This window comes from Eubalaena glacialis, chromosome 13, assembly GCF_028564815.1.
Source record: "Eubalaena glacialis isolate mEubGla1 chromosome 13, mEubGla1.1.hap2.+ XY, whole genome shotgun sequence".
In the NCBI taxonomy this organism is placed as follows: Eukaryota; Metazoa; Chordata; class Mammalia; order Artiodactyla; family Balaenidae; genus Eubalaena; species Eubalaena glacialis.
Genome location: NC_083728.1, coordinates 6,615,646 through 6,636,378, shown reverse-complemented (window position 1 = coordinate 6,636,378; position 20,733 = coordinate 6,615,646). Strand labels below are relative to the sequence as shown.

The 20,733-nt window shown below is 49.6% G+C and overlaps 1 protein-coding gene across 1 annotated transcript; it reads left to right on the top strand.

The window, feature by feature from the left end:
• The first annotated feature begins 1,380 nt into the window (after positions 1-1,380).
• TFAP2C (transcription factor AP-2 gamma) lies at positions 1,381-10,931 on the top strand. Its single transcript, XM_061208088.1, has 7 exons — positions 1,381-1,645; positions 3,231-3,716; positions 3,829-3,880; positions 5,103-5,319; positions 5,901-6,019; positions 7,986-8,130; positions 9,435-10,931. Exons 1-7 carry the CDS (start codon positions 1,598-1,600, stop codon positions 9,718-9,720), a joined length of 1,353 nt encoding a protein of 450 aa, XP_061064071.1. The 5' UTR covers positions 1,381-1,597; the 3' UTR covers positions 9,721-10,931.
• Positions 10,932-20,733: the final 9,802 nt, after the last annotated feature.

The following is a 20,733-nucleotide window of genomic DNA, read 5'->3' as shown; positions in this document are numbered from 1 at the left end:
GCGAGGGAGAACCTTTCGCTTGGAAGACGCCTATTTTTATTTTGGTTATTTTATTTTAGGCCCATCTCGGTTTAAAGAAATGCTAAAGTTCAAACAAACCCGAGCGGGAGTAGGGAAGCGGTGGGTGCATTCATTCTGTGGTTTGGGAGCAGCGTCCACTCCAGGCCCGGGGCACTAAACTGATGATAGGTATTGATTATTGCAAAATCGGATTCGGAATCAAATCGAAAGATTCCTTCTCTGATTCCCTGAGAATGTTTAAATTCAGCTCCCGAGAATGAGCGACTTTCCCCTTGCAGCAAAAAAAAAAGGTCAATTACAATAATCGGGCCAATGGATTTCGTTTCTTTAAAATGTTTCAGTATTGCGCTTTGCTTTCAAGGTTGGGGGGCAAACGCATACTGGGGGGAGAGGCAACGTTTATGTGGAAGGAAGTTTCGTTTTCTGCCTGTATCTGAGGACCCCGGGTGCTCACCTCTCCAGCGGGGGTCCCTCCACGGCCCCTCCCCCTCCCCCCACCTCTTCCCTCGCCCCCGCCTGTGACGCTAGGGTTGCATTCAGCCCCACACCTCTTTTCTCGGTTGAGCTGAGGCTTCTGAGTGCCTGGCCCGTCGGAGGAAGCTGCCGAGCCGGCGCCGGGCAGGGCTGGGCTGGGCGAGGGCAAGCGGGTGCCCCCCACCCGCCTCCCGGCCGCAGCCCAGCCTTGGAGATGGAGCTTCGGGCGATGGCGGCGAAACGCAGTTGTCCGAGACTTCGGGGCCGGTGGAGCGGCCCGCCCGCTCGGTGGCGCTTGGGGCCGACTCCCCAGAAGGCCTTCCCACCCCCGCCCCCTCGGAGGACCCCGAGCGCACTGTGCCCACGCCGTGCGGGGGAGGGCGTCGTCCCTCGGAGGGATTGGGACTCCAGCGGCCTGATCCCAGTTTAAACCTTAAATCTCCTTGGAGCGGGTGTTTGGGACGTTTCAGGAGATAGGGGGACCTCAGCTGTTGAGACGTCTTTTGGAGGGTGGGGGAAGGCGCTGTCGGTGAGAGAGGGGGGGCTCTTGGGTTCGGATCCCGGTCCCCAGCTCTGCCAACCTCAGGTGTGTGCTTGGTGAGGGTGACTGATGGATGGCGTGATGGGGGACGCTGGCCTCATAGGTTTGCGGCTGTCAGCGAGGTGCGGCCCACTCGACTCTTCTCCTAAGCCCCCCAAGGCGTGGGTCTCCGCGCGGCGCCGGGCCAGGATGCGGGGCGGAGCTAGGCTGGGACTGGCTGGGGGCCGCCCCGCCCGGCGCCGGGGCCTTCGCGCCGGCCCCCGGGGAGGAGTTATGATAATTTCCTTCTCATTAAGGAGCCCGGATCCCCCGGCTATCGCCTGGACACACACTGCGGGCGCGGCTTCCCCGGTCCCCGGCCGCGGCCTCTACACCCGCGGCGGCAGCATCTACAATCGCGGAGCCGCCGATGCGCGTCCAGTGACCGGGACGGCTAGGCCCGCGCGCGGCGGGGGCAGCGGCAGACGCCTGGCCACCGTGACCCCAATTTTGGATTTACCGCTCGGGGGGTGGGGGGAACCTGGATTTAACTGGCGACTGTTTTGGGGGACGCCGGACGCCATGTTGTGGAAAATAACCGATAATGTCAAGTATGAAGAGGACTGTGAGGTGAGCTGGGCACAAGGGCGCAGCCTGGCCCCGCCCGAGTACAGTCCCGGAGGCGCGGGCCACTGGACCGAGGTCGGGGGCGAGGGCGCAGGAGCAGCAAACAGGCACCCACCGCTCGCCCTTCGATGGGACAGGGTCCACTTCTCCGGACACTCCCTAGTGCGTTTCTCCGGGGTCCCCTTCCTGAATCGGGCCTTTACCTAAATATCCAGTCTCGGGAATGGGGCCTGGAAAGAGCATAGCAGATCCCACCCACAAAGCTTACCGGCCGGTTTCCTGCGAAGCAAAACAGCCCTTTTCCCCGTTTTCTCGGAAGAGCGCTGGGTCTGCAACTTTTAGAGGTGGCTTTTACGCACGAAACCTCCGTCCAAAGGGGTCAGACGAGGCGACCTGCCGGCGACACCTTTGCGGAGTCTCCTCCGAGGCGGGCTTGTCACCTGCCCCGCTACCCCCTCGGGGAAACAAGAAAACAACCGAAGTTTGGCTTTCCAGAGAAGGGGGGCGGGGGGGGGGGCGCTGAGGCCAGATGGGGCCGTAAGCGCTCGGGAGTGCTCCAGCCTGTCGGACAGGTTGAGCTAGAGTTTCGGAGAGTGGGAGGGAGGGAGGCGGCGAGCGGGAAGAGGAAGAAGACGCAGGCGGCGCAAGGCGTGAGCCTGGGCCCCGGGAGAGGGGAGCGGTGGCGGCGGGGACGCGGGAGAGCCGTGCGCCCGCGGGACCTAGAGGGGCTGCCCCTGTTTGCAGGCCCGGGCGCTTCAGCTAGGGGGCGACGGTGCCATAGCTCTCCTGGTCCCCCGCCACCCCTGTGACCCCGGGAACACATGGCGACACGTCCTTTGAGAATTAAGTCGGACAGCCGTGGGGCGAGGGAACGTGCGCAGGCAAGGTTGCCCAATTTTCGGGGCCCTTCGTTCTCTCTCTGCGCCCGATTTGTGGGGAGACTGACGGTGGCTGGGCAGGACGGCGTTATTTGGTCGGGACACAGCTAGCAGGGAGCGCACCCCTGGCTGCGGCGGGCTCCTCCCCGAGTCCCTTGGGCGGCGTTGGGTGGCTGCCCCCGCTAGGGAGGGTCTCTCGCCCGGAGGTCTTTGTCCTGAGGGCGTGGAAGGGAGGGTCCCTGGGGCGGGGAAACGGCGCACTTCCTGCGCGGCGCGCATTATCCGCGCCCACCGCTTCCCCACTTTCGGCCGACGACGCCAGCATGTGCGGGCTTGTGAGCGACCGCGCTCTGCGCTGCCTGCAGGTTTTCTCCCAGGATCCCTACCCCAGCTTCTCCTGGCCCAAGGCCTGGGCTTCGGACTTGGAGCCGCAGAATACCTCGGGCGTCAGACCTTCGCCGCGGGGCCCGGAGGGCACGTTCCTCCAGGTCTTTCTCCAGTTTCCCCTTCCTCTGCGGACTCGCGTTTGACAACGAAACCCCCGGGGCACGTTGCTCCCCGGGGCCTTTTGGCCCGAGGGCAGGCCCCGCGGGGGTCGGTCCGGGCTGGTGCGGTGGGTCCCCGGGGGTCACAAGGCTCAGCGCGGGGGCCGCGGGCCGTGCGCAGTAGCGGGGTTTCGTACTAACCGGGTCTCCGTTTCTCTGCCTCAGGATCGCCACGACGCGAGCAGCAATGGGAACCCGCGCCTGCCTCACCTCTCCTCCGCCGGGCAGCATCTCTACAGCCCCGCGCCGCCCCTCTCCCATGCTGGAGTCGCCGAATACCAGCCACCACCCTACTTTCCGCCTCCCTACCAGCAGCTGGCTTACTCGCAGGCAGCCGACCCCTACTCGCATCTGGGAGAAGCGTACGCCGCCGCCATCAACCCCCTGCACCAGCCGGCGCCCACCGGCAGCCAGCAGCAGGCCTGGCCGGGCCGCCAGAGCCAGGAGGGGGCTGGCCTGCCCTCGCACCACGCGCGCCCGGCCGGCCTGTTGCCCCACCTCTCCGGGCTGGACGGCGGCGCCGTGAGCGCCCGCAGGGACGCCTACCGCCGCTCGGACCTGCTGCTGCCCCACTCTCACGCCCTGGACGCCGCGGGCCTGGCCGAGAACCTGGGGCTCCACGACGTGGCGCAGCAGATGGAGGAGGTGCAGGTGAGCGCCTCGGCCCTGCCCCTGCTGCCCGGACCCGTTCGCCCCACTGCCTCTCTCCTACCCCGCCCAGGCTCCCCCGAACTTAAAGGGGACTTTGTCATTTCTCCCCCAGAATGTCGACGACCAGCACCTACTTCTGCATGATCAAACGGTTATTCGCAAAGGTACGGAGCGAGCGCGAGTCCTTTTCTTCCTCTGGCGTCACACACCCTGTACTGGTTCTGAGCGGTACTGGGACGTTATTAACTTACTGGTAAGGTAGGGCTTTTGGTATCCGGCTTGGGACATTTGTGGTGGAAGGGAGTGACAGGGGCTCGAGGCAGGTAGGTTTTAGGAGTGAGAAGACCGGGCATTCCTTTAAGATCTGAATGGAAAAGGATGATCTCAGGAGCTGCCTCTCAATCTCCGGATTTGTTCCTTCGTAGTTTTCCCTTGGCGGGTGTTACTTCTGGAATTCGAGAGTGTTTTTACAATGCTCCAGAAAGAATCCCAGAGTGAGTTAAGGCTGTGATTAAATTTGGAAAACAAGTCACCACATACCTTAGTGGAGTGATCGGTGCTGTGACAATTTGAATTGTTGAATGGGTTGATGTGATTTTATTTCTGATTTCAAATACACACAGGAGTAAGGAGCCTTAATTCTGACCTGCAAGAAGAAGGTGGGACATAGTTTGGCCTACAAAACATACAGCCCTAAAAGCATCAGGCTGGGTGATCTGTCGGGTTTATGCAGGGATGAGGTGGGAGGGGGTTTGGAAAATTGGATTACTTGGGCGAGTGAGTGGCTCATGAAATTAAGTTACGTACTGCCAGGATTAACAGTTTAGCTCTGTTGGGAAATGGGGTAATCCTAAATGAAATGTAGTTATGGTCTGTTACTTGAGGTTAAACTGTTTGAAATCAACTGAGGAAAAATGGGTTTTGGGAAAAAAAAAAAGAAAGAAAGAAAACCTCAGAAAATAAACTGAATTTCCCAGTAAACTTGGAACAGGTGTGTTTGTATTTTAAAATTTACTGTGATCAGTTGCACTGAAAGATTTTGCCAGATGATTATGTTCTGTGATTTTGGATATTCGTTGAGTGAGGGGGAAAAAGAAATCTTCATTTATTTAGTTATGAAGTAGTCTTTTGAAAATAAATGTTCTAATTAAACAGATTTTAACAGTGGTTAGAAAATGCAAACACTCTACGCTTGGGATCTTGACTAATTAACTTCCCAAGGTGTTCAATTGTGAAATTCAGATTCGATTATCTTTGAAGAATATGGATTTAAAAAAATCTGCTTGCAATTTATAGTCCAACATTGCAGTGTTAGTTGTTCAAAGAGCTCTTTCAGCTTTGGTTAGTGGTTTGCTTGGGAATGCCACTTCTGATCTTCACTCACAGGTCCTATTTCAATGACGAAGAACCCCTTGAGTCTCCCTTGTCAGAAGGAGCTGGTGGAGGCTGTGATGAATCCCAGCGAGGTCTTCTGCTCGGTCCCTGGAAGATTGTCCCTCCTCAGCTCTACATCTAAATACAAAGTAACAGTTGCTGAAGTCCAGAGGCGACTGTCCCCGCCTGAGTGCTTAAATGCCTCATTACTGGGAGGTGTCCTCAGAAGGTACATGGGGACACGTTCTGGGCATGGCGGTTGAATGGTTGGGGATGAATAATATAAAAGGACCAGGGAGATAGTTTTAACATTTATGGAACTTTTATACCTAACACTGAATTCTCATGGGCTCAGGGAGTTTTAGTACACATCTTCTCTTTTAGAAAGTGCTAAATGTAGAAGGAAGTGTTAAAACAGTGCTAACAAATTCTCATTTGGTTAGAATTTGATTCCTTGTATGAAGTGGTAGCATCTGTATTCAGAGTAGAGGAGCTCCATGGGTCTGGTTCCCCCAGGGAGTTGTTTTTTGGGGGCTGCTGCAGTTTCTACAAGTGAAAATTTATCTGCTCTGTACAACTTGCAATGTTCTGTGATTTAAAAAAAAAATAATGTTGGCGATGCTAAGAAAGATTTTTGAATTTTACAGGGATTAACTAAATAAGGATTCCCTGTATCACTTGATTATGAGCCATATAATGTAGATTGTTTTTGACAGATTTCTGTTTTGTTAGCAGCAGGTTAGGCATTTAGAATTTTAAAGTGGTTTCTTGAGAAAAGAATTATTTTATTATTATTATTATTTTGTTCAGAGCCAAATCTAAAAATGGTGGCCGGTCCTTGCGGGAGAAGTTGGACAAGATTGGGTTGAATCTTCCAGCCGGGAGACGGAAAGCTGCTCACGTCACCCTCCTGACATCTTTAGTAGAAGGTCAGTGGAGTTGTGTTTTTGTTTTGCAGTGTTTTTAGTTAGTGCTGTGTTGAGTCTTGAATATTTCTCTAAAGAAAAGGTTAGGGACTCCCTGGCGATCCAGTGGTTGAGACTTCGCCTTCCAATGCAGGGGGCGTGGGTTCGACCCCTGATCAGGGAGCTAAGATCCCACACGCCGTGGGGTGCGGCACCCCCCCCATAAAAGAGGTATAAGAAAAGGTTAAACGCAACTCTTAGTCACAAAAGAGAGATGCAAGCGATTTGCCATGCGTTCATTACAATGAATCACAGTCATTTAATCAAATAAGTTAACATTTAACGATCTGTCTGCTGAAGTATTCTGTTCTGGGTCTCCCAGAAAATCATTGTTAAAAAGAAATTGGTTTTCCTAAGACATCACATTATCAGTTTTTGAAGGATGCAATCGATCATTTGGTACACCTTTTTAAAAAAAAGCTGGTTACTGGTGGGCAGCAGGACCGTTTCTAGTTTTTGTAGCTGTGGAATATTGGGATTGTGGTCAGTGAAGAGAAAAGCCCTGTATACAATGAGACTAGTCCAATTCACAGTTCCTTTGTTCATTTACCCCATCAAAAAAAAAAAGTAATGGGGCCCACAGATGAGCCCCTCTCCCCAGTCCTAAGATAGTTAGGATGTGACATTTCAGTTTCTTGAATGGGCCTGCACCCCGAACCTGGAAAGTAGCCAAGAATGCAATACGGCCTTTTACAAAGTGGGCGAGGGAAAAGTGAAATAATTATTTTTCAAAACAAAACAAGCTCGTTGTTACTGCGCACAGGAAAACGAGTTGATGAACACGGAGGGGCTTATCCTTAAGCCTGGAGCGGCCGCCAGCACCTCGCCCAATCAGCAGGGCGCTGGGCCCCGGCTCAGGGCCGGGGGAGCCAATGAGGGGTGGTCTCCTGGTAGCCAGGCAATCTTTTGAACACTTTCTTTCCTTGGTCTAAATGGCGCGACTGCGGTGCTAAAAGAGACTTGGCAGGGCCCTGCTCTACCTTTTTACGAGTGTCTTTGGAGGTCAGGGCAAGGAGAAAGGAGCTGCCTGTTCGATGTTCGATGCTGTTGGGGACCAGCTGTCCTGCATGGAGAATGGTGGATTCTGTGTGCGTAGAGCGTAAATGCGGCTCCCCTAGGTTTCCTTACCAGCCAGGCAGGGGTGCTTGGATGAGAAAGCGTGTGCCAGAACAATGGTTCTCAGATGTTGATTTAGTGAGTCGGGGAGGTAAGTGGGGATGGTGGGTGGGGTCCACCATCTGGGTTTGTAAAGCTCTAGCAGCCCCAAATCTTGGAACCAGAAAGAACCCAGCGCCTCGGGTGGGAAATGACACCCTCCCCTCTTTTTTCTCCCTCTGTGCCCCCCAATACCTGAGACAGGAGGGTAGGTAGGGCTCCTAACATTTCCAGTAGGAAACACTCCTGCTTCTCTTTCTTAAAGCAACATTCTAGAGACTTACCTCCACCAGTAATGGGGCGCCCTCATTTAGAAACAAAGTTCCGTGTCAAAGACTTTTGTCCCAGTTTCATAAAGAAAAGTGACAGTTTGCTTCTTTGTCAGTCATGCTCACCCCCACTAAGTTTTCCGACTTCTGCACTACCGATGGATGCTGGGTGCTGTTTTATCAGCGAGAGGAAGCATGGGTGTGTCCCCATCTGCTCAGGTTGGGCAGAGGACTGGGGTAACATCGTTTAAATACACTTAAAATTTTCAGGCTTTTTTTTTTTTCTTTCTCGCATTGTATGATTTCACCCTAGGGGAGAGTACCCACTGAAAGTACCCAGGAAGTTCTACTTACCGGCTGGATTGCTGTCCCCTTGTATGATTTCATTTTAGAATGCAAAATGACCGCTAGACCAATACCAATAGTGCTGGAAAAAGAGGGAAGGGACAGTTTGCCGTGGGGACCACAGCGGCCCTAAAGTCTGTTGCCATTGCCAATTATTCTAGGTGAGGCTGTTCATTTGGCTCGGGACTTTGCCTATGTCTGCGAAGCAGAATTTCCTAGTAAATCCGTGGCCGAGTATTTAACCAGACCTCATCTCGGAGGACGGAATGAGATGGCAACTAGGAAGAATATGCTGCTGGCTGCACAGTAAGTATCCAGGCTTGAGAATTTGTTGCCCTAATGCTCTGACCTTGCAGCTGAGGGGCCAGCACAGTCCCTGGTGCTCAAGAAAGAAAGGCTCCTTAAGTAAGTTAGGGTGTTGAGCAAAAGGAAATGGCAAGGAGCATCTTTTACAGAGTCAAATGAGAGTAACTTTTTGTAGGATTTAGAAGAATTAGAACAGTGAGTGTATTGCTCAGAATGGGTGTCTTTGAGCTGTTTAGTTATTCAGCTCAAACTAGTTAAGCTACTCTTTCATTATCTTATTTGCATGTCTTACAAAAATGTGTTGAAAACAATTTATTTTATCACATCCAGTCAAGATCATGTGCCTTCTGCCTCCTGATAACAAGATGTTTTTGCTTTTTAAAATGTAATGATCGGGTTGGGCGTGTAGGAGACGAGGACAAATTAAATGTCTCAAAACGACTTAATGCAGCTGAGGGATTTCTCATAGAAACCAAGAGTAAATGGATTTTAAAATCATGGTAAATGAAGCAGAACTAGTCAAGTGGGAAATCGGGCAAAAAGAGAGCACAGTGAACCAGCCTGTATCGAAAGAGGGAGTTTCAGGGAAATGAATTCAGGGTTCTTGACAGAATTGGTTTAAGGAACCAGTCTGCATCAAATAAAGCTAGCCCTTACTCTCCTGGGCTGGAATTCTGACTCCACCTCTAACCAGTCCTGGTGACCTTGGCCAGTTGATTCTGGCATTAATCCTTTTATCTTTTCTAATTGCAGTGAGGATTAAATAAGATAGTACTTAAAAGAGTTTAGTTCAGGGCTTCCCTGGGGACGCAGTGGTTAAGAATCCGCCTGCCAATGCATGGGACACGGGTTCAAGCCCTCATGCCGCGGAGCAACTAAGCCCGTGCGCCACAGCTACTGAGCCTGCGCTCTAGAGCCCGCAAGCCACAACTACTGAAGCCCACGTGCCGCAACTACTGAAGCCCACTCGCCGAGAGCCCGTGCTCCGCAACAAGAGAAGCCACTGCAATGAGAAGCCCGCGCACCACAATGAAGAGTAGCCCCCGCTCGCTGCAACTAGAAGAAAGGCCGCGCAGCAACGAAGACCCAGTGCAGCCAAAAATAAATAAAAAGAGTTTAGTTCAGGGCCCAGCACAGAATAGGTGCTAAGTGCAGCAGCTGGCTATTGCTATTAGTTTACAATCTACTTCCTTGGCCAGCCCCAAATTCTCTTTGCCTCTAGGTGTCATCCCACAGTAGTTTGTGCTCTTTACCTGTCACGGCCTAGATTGAACTCAGTGGTGTGTGTTGACTGTCTTTCACAGGCAAGTGTGTAAAGAATTCACAGACCTTCTCAATCAAGACCGAACTCCCAATGGGAACAACCGGCCCACCCCGGTCCTGGAGACCAGCATCCAGAACTGCTTGTCTCATTTCAGCCTGATTACCCACGGGTTTGGCAGCCAGGCCATCTGTGCTGCTGTGTCTGCCGTGCAGAACTACATAAAAGAAGCCCTGATGGTCATAGACAAATCCTACATGAATCCCGGAGACCAGAGTCCAGCCGATTCTAGCAAAGCCCTGGAAAAGATGGAGAAGCACAGGAAGTAAAACAGGGGTGAACAAAGGGCCGAAGAGTCTGGAAGGAAAAGGACTCCAAAACCGGTCTCGACCAGGACAAACTGGGAACCCCGCTTGCCTGGGGGACAGAGTTTGTTATCCACCTTCCCATGAAAAGGGCCTCCGTCGATTTCCAGATCTTCACGTGCCCTCCTGGATTCCTTAGTATTTAAGGAGTGCTGAAGTGTCTCCTAAACTCTGGACGAGCTGTCAGGAGGCAACAAGTGCTGGTTCTTTACCCATTAAGCTGATATTTTATTTTTTGGAACCCCATTCTTCCTTTCTCTGAAAGTGGTGCTACAAGTTTTGGAAGCTTTTAAATAAATTCCCTGGGCTAACAAAAAACCCCACACACATAGCTGTTGAAATGTCAGATTGATGTGATTCAGATCCACAATAACGTTCAGTGTTAAAGTAAAAGTATTTATGTACCCTCTTCAGTCTCATCCTACATACCGCAGGAGGCAAGGATTCTATCCGCTTAAGAACTGGTTAATAGGTGGTATTTGACACACTTTAAATCCCTTGTTCACAGGGACCCTTCGGGTTTTACGAAACTTGTAGAAGCAAAGCCTGCTGATGATTTTATGTTTTTCTTTTTAAGAAAAAAACAAAACAAAACAAAACTTTGAAAGTTAACTCTTCAAATAGGAGGAGACTCTTTGAAAAGACATGTTCCTTTAAGGTACGGAAGCTTTATTTTGCGTATTTATTTCACATCTTGGTGTTTCGAGAAAACTTGAAAAGGGGTGGGCGTGAAGCATTTTTTTTTTGCTGTCTCTCATCCCAAGTCCCAGAGGAGATTCTGTATTTTGAGAAGCTGCGTTGAGTGTACAGATTTTATTTATGCATAATTTAATGGGGTCTGTAAATACGGGTGCACTTCTTATGACTTTTTGAGAAATGGGATTCAACTTTAATATTAGCTTTTAAAGGTGACGGGGTAATCTAAGACACATCTTTAGGCTTTATTCATATGTACACAGGGTATTAAGAGTTAAGAGGATCCTGAGTGCTGTTCTCGACTCTGGAAGACTCTAATTTAATTGAAGCTGTCTGTTCACAAGGCAATAACTTTGTCGTATTCCTGTTGGGCTGACCCCGAAGATGAGTGTGAAGTACAGTGTGTGTGGGTGAAAACGGAGTTTTGGAATTGAACTCCTTGCCTGTAAATGTTCCCTAAATAATTGTTATGTATATGAAACCTGTATAATAAAAAGAAAGTATTCTCAATAGAAGCTGTGAAAGTCTGGTTGTAACTTGATGTGTTTTTTTTAATCTAAGAGGAGTGGAAGAATGGCAGAGCTCATTTCTGGTTTGACTGTGGCTTAATTAATAAGACAGAGCAGGAAATCTCTCTGCCAAGGGGAATCTGGAGTTTCATTTTGTCTCTCTCGGAAGACTGCTCTATTGCGCCACGTCCCGCACTCATCAGCGGTTCTCGACTGTGTATGGTAACCATCTTCCCCAACACAAGGGCCGTTGGGAGATGTGTGAGGGACGGTTGATGGACAACAAGAGAGGAATCCACAGTTTGGGAATCATGTCTCTTGTGTAGGGCTGCTCGGTTGAGAAACATTGTACTTATGGTGAAGTTGCCACCTCAAAAGTTTGAGAATGGAAATGAGATGATTGTTGGTAAATCCTTGGGCAGATCCTCCTTGGGAGGACTTGGCATTCAGTCAAACGCAAGCAGTGGCGGTGTGCTAGGTGCTCTGAGTTTTCAATCAATCGAAATTCTCCATCTTTGGGAATGTGATTATGCACATCTATCCAAGGGATCCTAATCATTTTGTCTGCTGGGCAGATCAGAGGTTGGGTCTCTGTACTTGCGGAGCAGAAGAGACCGGCAGGGCTTATGTACTTGCTGGATGTTTGCAAGGATCTTGGATGCACACACCGACAGTCCTTTATTTCAAGTTGAAGTGGCCTGGCACATCCTCCAGGAAGTGATATGTTTATAGTTTGGCATGAGTGGCTGCGCTTCAATGTTGGATAAGGCTATTGCTTCAACTCCAGTCTCATAATCCTTAATTCATAACTCTCTACCAAATGGTCAGCAATTCCTGATTTAATGTTGGCATTGGATGTTGTTAAGTAATTTAAACTCTGCCAGCCTAATACTTTGCTCTTGGCAGCCTGTTCTTGGCCGCTGAACATTCCCATTAAGTTGGATTTATCTGGCTGATATGTCAGGATCACAACTGCTTTGCTTTAGAGCAGCAAAAAGGTCTCATATTGGCAGTTATTTCTCAGTCAAGACGTGAGACGTTGGGTGCTAAGAGGAAGTTATGGGGGCAAAGGGCCGAAGGAAAAAGGACTATTTTCTTATCGGTGTCTTCACTTGCTTTGGGACTACAGTCTGGCTTTGAGGAGTTGTGCTGAATTGCAGTGCAGACAATGTTCTGGAATCAACCCAAAGTCAACCCAGGATTGGAGTGAGTCATAAGCAGGGCTTATGCCTGGCTCAGCGCTCAGCTCTCCTTTTTCCTCGCTCCCACTGGACACCCGAGGACAGCTACCGGGTTCCTGGGTCCAGTGCATGATAACAGGTTTTACTTCCCAACACTCTGAGCTGGTGCCACGGAGGACAACCAAGCACCCTCATGAGGTCGCTACCGCAACACCGGCTGTCTTGGCTTTCCCATCGGTGAGAGAGGGGTTTCCTGCCCTCTGAGCACTTCCACCTCCCAGGACCATCAGATCAATGGACCCTTGTTTTTCCCAGGGGCTAGCGTTTTTGTTTCAAGTCTTGTGTTGGTAGGAATTATATTCCTTTCTCCCTTCTCCCTTCACCCTGTGCCGTTGTTGCCGGCTGGCTCTTTGACAGGTTGGGCTTGCTTTTTATGAAGACACAATATGCTGCTGAAGTCTTTGCCCTCTGGGAGAAGAAATGAAGATGCTCCCTTTTTTTTCCTGGTTGCACCGAAGGAAAACCATTGTCTGAAGGCACATGCGGTCTAACGTTTATTTATGAGAGAGACCCAGCAGGACTCTGCGTCTGTAAACTGGATACCTGCCCATCCTGATACCTGGCACCTTGGAGGTGCTCGCCTGCCTCACAGACACTTAGAGGTTCTCTGGAAGGTCAGAGGGTGTTTTCAATAGCACTTGATGGTTGTCTTATCTCCCAAGTGCACACAGTTTTAAGTTGTGAGTTAGGAAAGGGACGGTTAGTCTGTTTCTCATTTGAAATGATTTCATAACCACCATCATTCTTTTCTCTTTGGGGGTCTAGTGTCAGGGTGAGGTCTGAGACCTGAAGTTCCTGTATTTGGATGTTAAAAAACAAAACAAGATAAGGTCATGGATGGGTGAGAGACAGAGAAACTCCTTCTAAGGCCCAGCAGTGGTGGGGATGCGGGAGCCCACTGCCTATTTCCCGGGGTAAGTGTTGGTTACCAGCTGTTGTGGATTCCTGTACAGGTTGCTGTGACTTCCGAGGACTTCGGGTACAGGTCCTCCTTGACTGACGATGGGGTTAAATCCCAATAAACTCATCATAAGTTAAAAATAGCTTTAGGTCAAAAGCATATTTATTGTACATCAACTATACCTCAATTTTCTTTTTTCTTTTTTTTTGGCTACACTGCGCAGCTTGCGGAATCTTAGTTCCCGGGCCCTGGCAGTGAAAGCACTAAGTCCTAACCGCTAGACTGCCAGGGAATTCCCTATACCTCAATTTTTAAAAAAATGTATTTAATTCACTTAACCTATCAAATGTTATAGTTTAGCCTCGCCCACCTTAAACCTGCTCAGAACACTTAAATTAGCCTATAACTGGGCAAAATCATCCAACACAAAGCTTATTTTATAGTAAAGGGTTGAATATCTCATGTAATTTGTTGACTACTCTACTGCTGGTGGAAACCAGAATGGTTGTCTGGGTCCAGAATGGTTGTGAGTGTATCTGTCACTGACCCTCATTGCCACAGCCCAGCATCACGAGAGGGTATCACTAGCCCAGCAAAAGGGCAAAATTCAAATTTCGAAGTATGGTTTCTACTGAATGCATATCATTTTTGCACCATTGTTAAGTTGAAACGTAAGTCAAACCATCGTAAGTCAGGGACCGATTGTATTTCTCTAGTCTTTTCCTTTTCCTGGGGTGTGTTGGGGTAATGAAGTGGCAGTTTAGTTTGCCTTCCTTTACAGCAGGTGGAGAACCCAGGAAATAGCTGCCCTTGGCTGCAAGGGGAAGAACAGTCTGAGGTTCCTTTAAGCACGTTTTCCAGGTGTTTTCCAGGTGAGGGAGCTTTCTCTTATCCCTGGCATGGCAGTGACCGTCGGCCAATGCCTCTCTATCTGTTTGAGCTCAGTGGGCGGTGAGGCTTTTCCCTTTAGTTGGAGATAAGAAAGGTTTGCTTTCGAAATTTCGCTGCTGCAATGCACGAGTGTGCTCTTCCCAGGGGTAGCTGTTGCTTCTTGATGATCTGATCATTGTTGGCTTACTTTTCTCAGATCTCAGATACACTGAATTTCTCTTCCAGTTGACAGTCTTCATTTGCTTCTCTGAAGTCTGCAGGCTACCAGGCTGGGAGGCTTGGTGACACTTGGAGCCATCAAAACCTGACCCCTTCCTGGTTTTGCCAGCCCAGGCTGGCATTATGCCCAAGATCCACTCATGCATGGTGTATCGAGCCTTTGTCCGCTAGCAACACAGAACATAATCTTCTGCAGAAACAACCCTGACCTCATGATTTTTGAAAATTACTATTACATTGGAGTCCATAGTTTCATGGAATGCTCAGTCATTTTCCGCACCATCATAAACACTAATTTCCCTGCCTCTTTTGGATAACATCTCGATGCGGGAGATGGGTAGAAGAAAAGCGTGGAAACTGAGAAGAGTTGAAAGGCATAACTCCAGGGACCTCTTCGGGAAGAGCTTTGTTAAGAATGTTTACAAGGTCAAATCTCAGTGGGTTTGTTTTTTCTTTCTGCCGGTCGCCCCCTGAAGCTTCTTGGTTTTAGTTCCCAACCAGGGATTGAACCCAGGCCCTCGGGCACTTTGCAGTGAGAGCGCAGAGTCCCAACCACTAGACCACCAGGGAATTCCCTTGGTTTTTTTTTTTGTTTTTTTGTTTTTCTTTTTCATGACACATCGAGTGTTCCTTGAGGCTTCCCAACATTTTCCAAGGAAAGATCTTAGTCTTAAGGAATGATCCTCACAGGTGAGAGTATGGGAGTTGGATGGGTTGAAGAGGGTATCCTGGCATCTGGCCCTTACTGAGATTAGAAGGCCTTTGGGACTTCATGGGTGTTAGGGGTTGAATTGTATCTCCCCAAAAGGTATGTCCTAGTCCTAACCCCTATACCTCAGTTGTGACCTTATTTGGAAATAAGCTTGTCATTAAATTAAGATGAGGTCATTGCTGGGGTCCAGTGGGCCTTAATCCCATATGACTTGTGTCTTTACAAAAAGAGAAGAGGCACAGACACACGACGGGAGAAGGCCACGTGGAGGTCAGAGGCAGAGATTGGAGGGATGCAGCCATGAGGGTTGCTGGCCACCTCCCGAAGATGGAAGAGGCAGGGAGGATTCTCCCCTACAGATTTCAGAGCGAGCGTGGCCCTGCTGACACCTTGACTTGGATGTCTACCCTCCAGATGTGTGAAACAATAAGTTTCAGCTGTTTTAAGTTGCCCAGTTTGTGGCACTTTGTTATGGCAGCTCTAGGAAATGAATACAATTGTTAAGTTCTTTTCCCTTTGCTCTTTTCTTCCCATTGATCTTTCTGTGCGTTCTTTTCTAAACATGCGTATCACATCTGCACAAAGAATGAGGAAGCCACCTCCGTGGTCTTAACCACTGGGCCAGGTCCAGTTAACATCATGGAGACTCTTCAGTGTTAAATGAAGCATCATTTTCCTGCTTGTACCTTCTTAACAGCTACGTTGATGCATGGTGCTGTTGCCTGGTGGCAACTGCATTAGGTGGTGACCTGATCTTTCATCTTCTTGGGGAGAAGTCACCCCAACATCCCTGTCCAAAGCAAATTCAAAACTCTGAGAGGTCCATTTCACTTCTTCCTTCTACTTGTTTCATTTCACTGAGTACCTCTGGGTATCCCAATATTGACCCCTGAGAGCAATGGCTGCTAAACTTGGCAGGTCATCAGAGGTCCTTGGAGGGATCAGATATTGAGGTCCTTCTGTTGCCTTTGACCTGCTGAATCAGAAACTCTGGGCCTAGGGTCTAGGAATCTATTTTATTAAAAACAAACTTCTCTTGGCAATCTTGATGGTGAGCTGAGTTGAGGAATCACTGCCTTCCAGGATCTTGTAGCTCTAACGTTTTGTTGAGTCACATCCCTTCTGGATGCTCTGTGTCCTCAGCATCTTCTCCAGGTGATGTGCTCCGGCTCTTAGAATCTTAAATGCACACGGTGATCATGGAGCACTTGGGACACATTATGGTTCAACTGTCTGGCTTCTCCAGTGGACTCTAAGTGCGCGATGGCAGGCACCAGGTCCATCTTGCCCTCCAGAGTCTCACCACGCACTAACTAGCCCAATGCCCAGCACAGGGTATTTGTTCAATAAAATATGTTGAATCCTGGGGCCGAGCTGGGTGAGAGTGGGGTTTCTGGGGTGGTCCCTGCAAACAGCCCTTCCCTGGAGACACTTCATTGCTCAGGGCCACATAGGCATCCAGAATGACCCACCAGAAGGTGTTTCATCCTCTGTTCTCCTGAGCTAAGCCAGCACACATGGCGGGGGAGTGTTCTTCTTAGGGGAGATGTGTATTAGGATTGAGTAGGCAGTGCCTCTTTCTACCCGCTGCCCTTTTTCAGGGTCTGAAATCTGTCTTGTTATGTTGGGGATTCTGACATCATTCTTGGATACTGGGAGTCGGCCTCTTCCTGTTCTCACTCTCAGCCAAGGTGGGGTCGATGTGAATCAACTTTCACTTTGGAATCAAAGAATCTGGTCCAGGTTTGAGACATGGCTGAGGCTGAGTGCTCTGTTCCCAAGGCAGATCGGCCTGGTTGGGGTCAGACTCAGCCACTTCCTGCTGTGTGGCCTTAGGCACGGTCCTTCACTTCTCTGCGCCTCCTTTGCCTCACCTCAAAACTGGAATCTTAGTTGCCCTCCCATGAGGATGTTGGTCAGATGAATGAGGTGATGATGGACCACAGGGTACAGCATCCTGCCTGGTGCCTGGTTAGTGCTTGGTAAACAGCAGCTGCTGGTATTATGAACTTTTCCCATGCCAGAAGAATTTGTAAACTGTCAGGAGAGCTCCTGTGCCTTAAATGACCCAGGAAACCTGCAACTGACATTTGAGCTAGGAGCTTGCCTAGCTCATACTTAGCTGCTAATACCCCGTGCACCCCTGCTAGCCTCTGCCCTGGGTTTGGTGGCATCACCAGCATCTTTTCTACAATAGCTGCTGTTTCTGATGCACTGGGGCCGGCCCCAGCCTGCAGAGACCCCCTGTCCTCTGCCTCAAACTTGATGACAAGTTGGAACCCATCATCTTACAGAAAACTCTTAGAACTTACATAACCTTTTACAAGACCAAATTGATACAGTTTGGTGAGGGATCCTACAGATGCTAAGGTTTTCAACTCTGGGACTTATCTCCTAAGCAGTCATTGATTCACTTCATCAGTAAACACCCAGAAAGCACCTGTTTCAAGTCAGCCAGTCTTCTCGGTAGTGGAGTAGCAGACAAGCATCCAAGACAGATGAAGCCCCCCAGAGCTTACTCCTCAGTATGGGAGCCAGACGTGGATCCGACACATAAGTAAGGAGAGAAGTTTTGAGGATGCTAAGTGCCACGATGCAAATAAAACGGGGACTAGGGATAGATAGGAGGTGCTGAAAGAGGTGGTGGGCAGTCCCTTAGCTGGGGTGGTCAGGGAAGGCTTCCTGAAAGAGGGGACATTTTAACTGAGCCTTGAATGATGGGAGTGGGCCAGCCACAGAGGCCCCAGGTGGAAAGGAGCTCAGGGATGGGGAGAAGGCCAGGGCAGCAGCATGGAGTAAGAGGAGGGGGAGGTGTGACAGGGAAGCAGGAGTCAACTCATGGGGCTTGGCGGCCGCATTAAGGGGTTTGAATTTAATTCCAATTGCAATTTGATTTGAAGCAAGGAAGAGACGGAATCTTAGCTTTTAAATAGACGATTCCGGGCTTCCCTGGTGGCGCAGTGGTTGAGAATCCGCCTGCCAATGCAGGGGACACGGGTTCGAGCCCTGGTCCGGGAAGATCCCACATGCTGCGGAGCAGTTAAGCCCGTGCGCCACAACTACTGAGCCTGCGCTCTAGAGCCCGCGAGCCACAACTACTGAGCCTGCGTGCCACAACTAATGAAGCCCACGTGCCTAGAGCCCGTGCACCGCAACAAAGAGTAGCCCCCGCTCGCAGCAACTAGAGAAAGCCCGTGCGCAGCAACGAAGACCCAACGCAGCCAAAAATAAATAAATAAATTTATTAAAAAAAAATTTTTTTTTTACCTGTTTCCTAACTTTGGAATCAGTGCAGTTTCTCACCTGAAGCAATTTTCTGGAGCACAGGTGAGGGACGGTAGGAGGCTGCCCCTCCGCCCGCATTCCCCATTTCTTTTTCTCTTTGGCCAGGAATACTGATTTTCTGTGAGCAGAGACTTTGATTGTTCCCCCACTAACATCCATGCATATTCTTTTTCTCACAAGACAGAAGAAATTCAGTGGTGGCAGGCACCAACCATTTAAGAAAATCTTCAGAAAGACAGAATTTTCTCAAGTGTTCCCTTTTAATTGTTGTTTTCCCTATCCATTGTTGCTAACTCGTTCTAGCTGATGACAGAATGAATTTAGGTGTCACAAACAATTTCATTTTTATTGCTGACAAAAGTAATACACATCACATGCCGCTACACGCTTAGAATATCCTTGGGAGGACAGATGAGGGCCCATGAAGAGGCTGCCCTGGGCGGGGGACTTGGAGGCTGAGACCAGGGCTAAGGGTCTGGGGTGGCCAGGAGATGGATTTTCCACTCTATGTCATTTTGTCCAGCTTGAATGTTTTAACTTGAATGTGGTGAAAACCAACAAATCCTGCTTGCAAACCTAAAAAATAAAATAAAATAAAATAAAATAAAAACCCTAGGTTTAGTAAAAACACTGAAAAAATAACATCTGGGGAATTCCCTGGCAGTCCAGTGGTTAGGACTCCACACTTTCAGTGCTGAGGGCCCAGGTTCAATCCCTGTTCAGGGAACTACGATCCTGCAAGCTGTGCGGCGCAGCCAAAAGAAAAAAAAAAAAGGAAAAAAAAAAAGAAAATGCAGAATAACCATTTTAAAATAAATAAATTAATTAATAAATAAATAAATTAATTAAATCTGATGCTTACTGTAACACAAAGAACCTACAGAAAACACACCTGCATCATGTTATTTAATTCCCTAATAACCCTATTTTAGCCCATTTTGCAGATGAGGCACCAGAGGCTCAGACAAAGGTAAGGAAGTTGCTGAAGTTCTTATAGCCAGTAAGCCGCAGAACCGGCTTCCAGAGCAGGCCTGGCTGCGTCCGGGGCGGCGCTTCTGACCCAGTGCTGTCCTGTCCCCAGATGGTAAGATATTACATTATTGAGCACCCAGTATGTGCCAGCCACTGTTTTAGACCCTTTTCATATTAAACTAATTTACTCTTCCCGACAACTGTAGGACGTACGTATTACAGCCCCCATTTTACAGATGGGGAAACTGAGGCTCCGGGCTGTGAGTTGCCTGTGGGAGGTTCCTCACTTGGTGGATGGGCAGCCCAGACTGGAGCTCCGACTCCAGCGTCTGGTCTTGGGAAGCAGCAGCCTGTCCCGCAGTCAGGCCGGCCAAGGGGTGGTTCCTGGGAAGGACCCTCTATGCCTCAGTTTCCGAGGCTTAAAGGAAGGGGCCATAAATAGAAGATAGAAATATCTGAAGGGATAAACGCTCTACCTCATGCAAAGTGCTTAGCTCAGTGCCTGGTATGTAGTAAGTGCTCAACAAAAGTTAGTTTTTAAGCTCCTTTTAATCTTTTTTTTTTTTTTTTGGCTGCAGGGCATGCGGGACCTTAGTTCCTCTACCAGGGATTGAACCACGCCCCCTGCAGTGGAAGTTCAGAGTCTTAAACACTGGACTGCCAGGGAATTCCCAGTTTTCAGCTCTTTTGAAACAGGTGGAATGGAACAATCTCTGGTCAAAAAAGAGAGCAAAAGAATAAGAGGAAGAGAGAAAGGAGGGGGGCGAGCAGGAATGGAAGGAAGGAAGGAAGGAAGGAAGGGCAGAGGGAAGGAAGGAGGAAAGAGGGGAAGGCAAGGAGCCCCGCTCTGTGCCTCCAGGGTAGGCTGGCCCCTTCCACCCTTTGCAGAGCAGGGGGAGGGTGGAGCTCCTGCCAACAAGCTCAGGGTCCCGGCTCAGTGGCCAGCTCCGGGTTGCCTCAGGCTGCAGGGCTCAATTTGCCATCACCGCTGCCCTTCCCATGGCTCGTCTTTCTACCTGGAACCTTTTCCTCTACCTCCTATGCCCTCGCCTACTCACTCCTTCTCAGCCCCAGCTCCCACCTTGGGCATCACCTCCTCCTGGAGGCTTCCCAGTCCTGGGCTGGCTTAGGTGTCCTCTCAGTTCCCAACACACTTCTTATCATACTGTGTGGGAACTGGCTGTGTAGTATGGCATCCAATAAATATCTATAGAATAAATGAATAAATCCATTTATACCAAAATTTCAGGAATTGCTGAAGTGAATCTCTATCACTTCAAGCCAATTAAGGTATTCTCCCATCCATCCAACCATCCATCCATCCAACCATCCATCCATCCAACCATCCATCCTTCCATCCATCCACCATGCTAGTCCCTTGGTATATAAAGTGAACTAAAGCTGCCCTGGACCCTGCCTTGTGGAGCCCACAGTTCCAGACATCAGTCCAACCATCACAGGCACATGTAACTTCCAACTTGGAGTCCTCTGCGTGGTGAAAGGATGGGGATCCAGCGGAAATGTCGCTGCCTCAGTAGCTTTCACAATAGA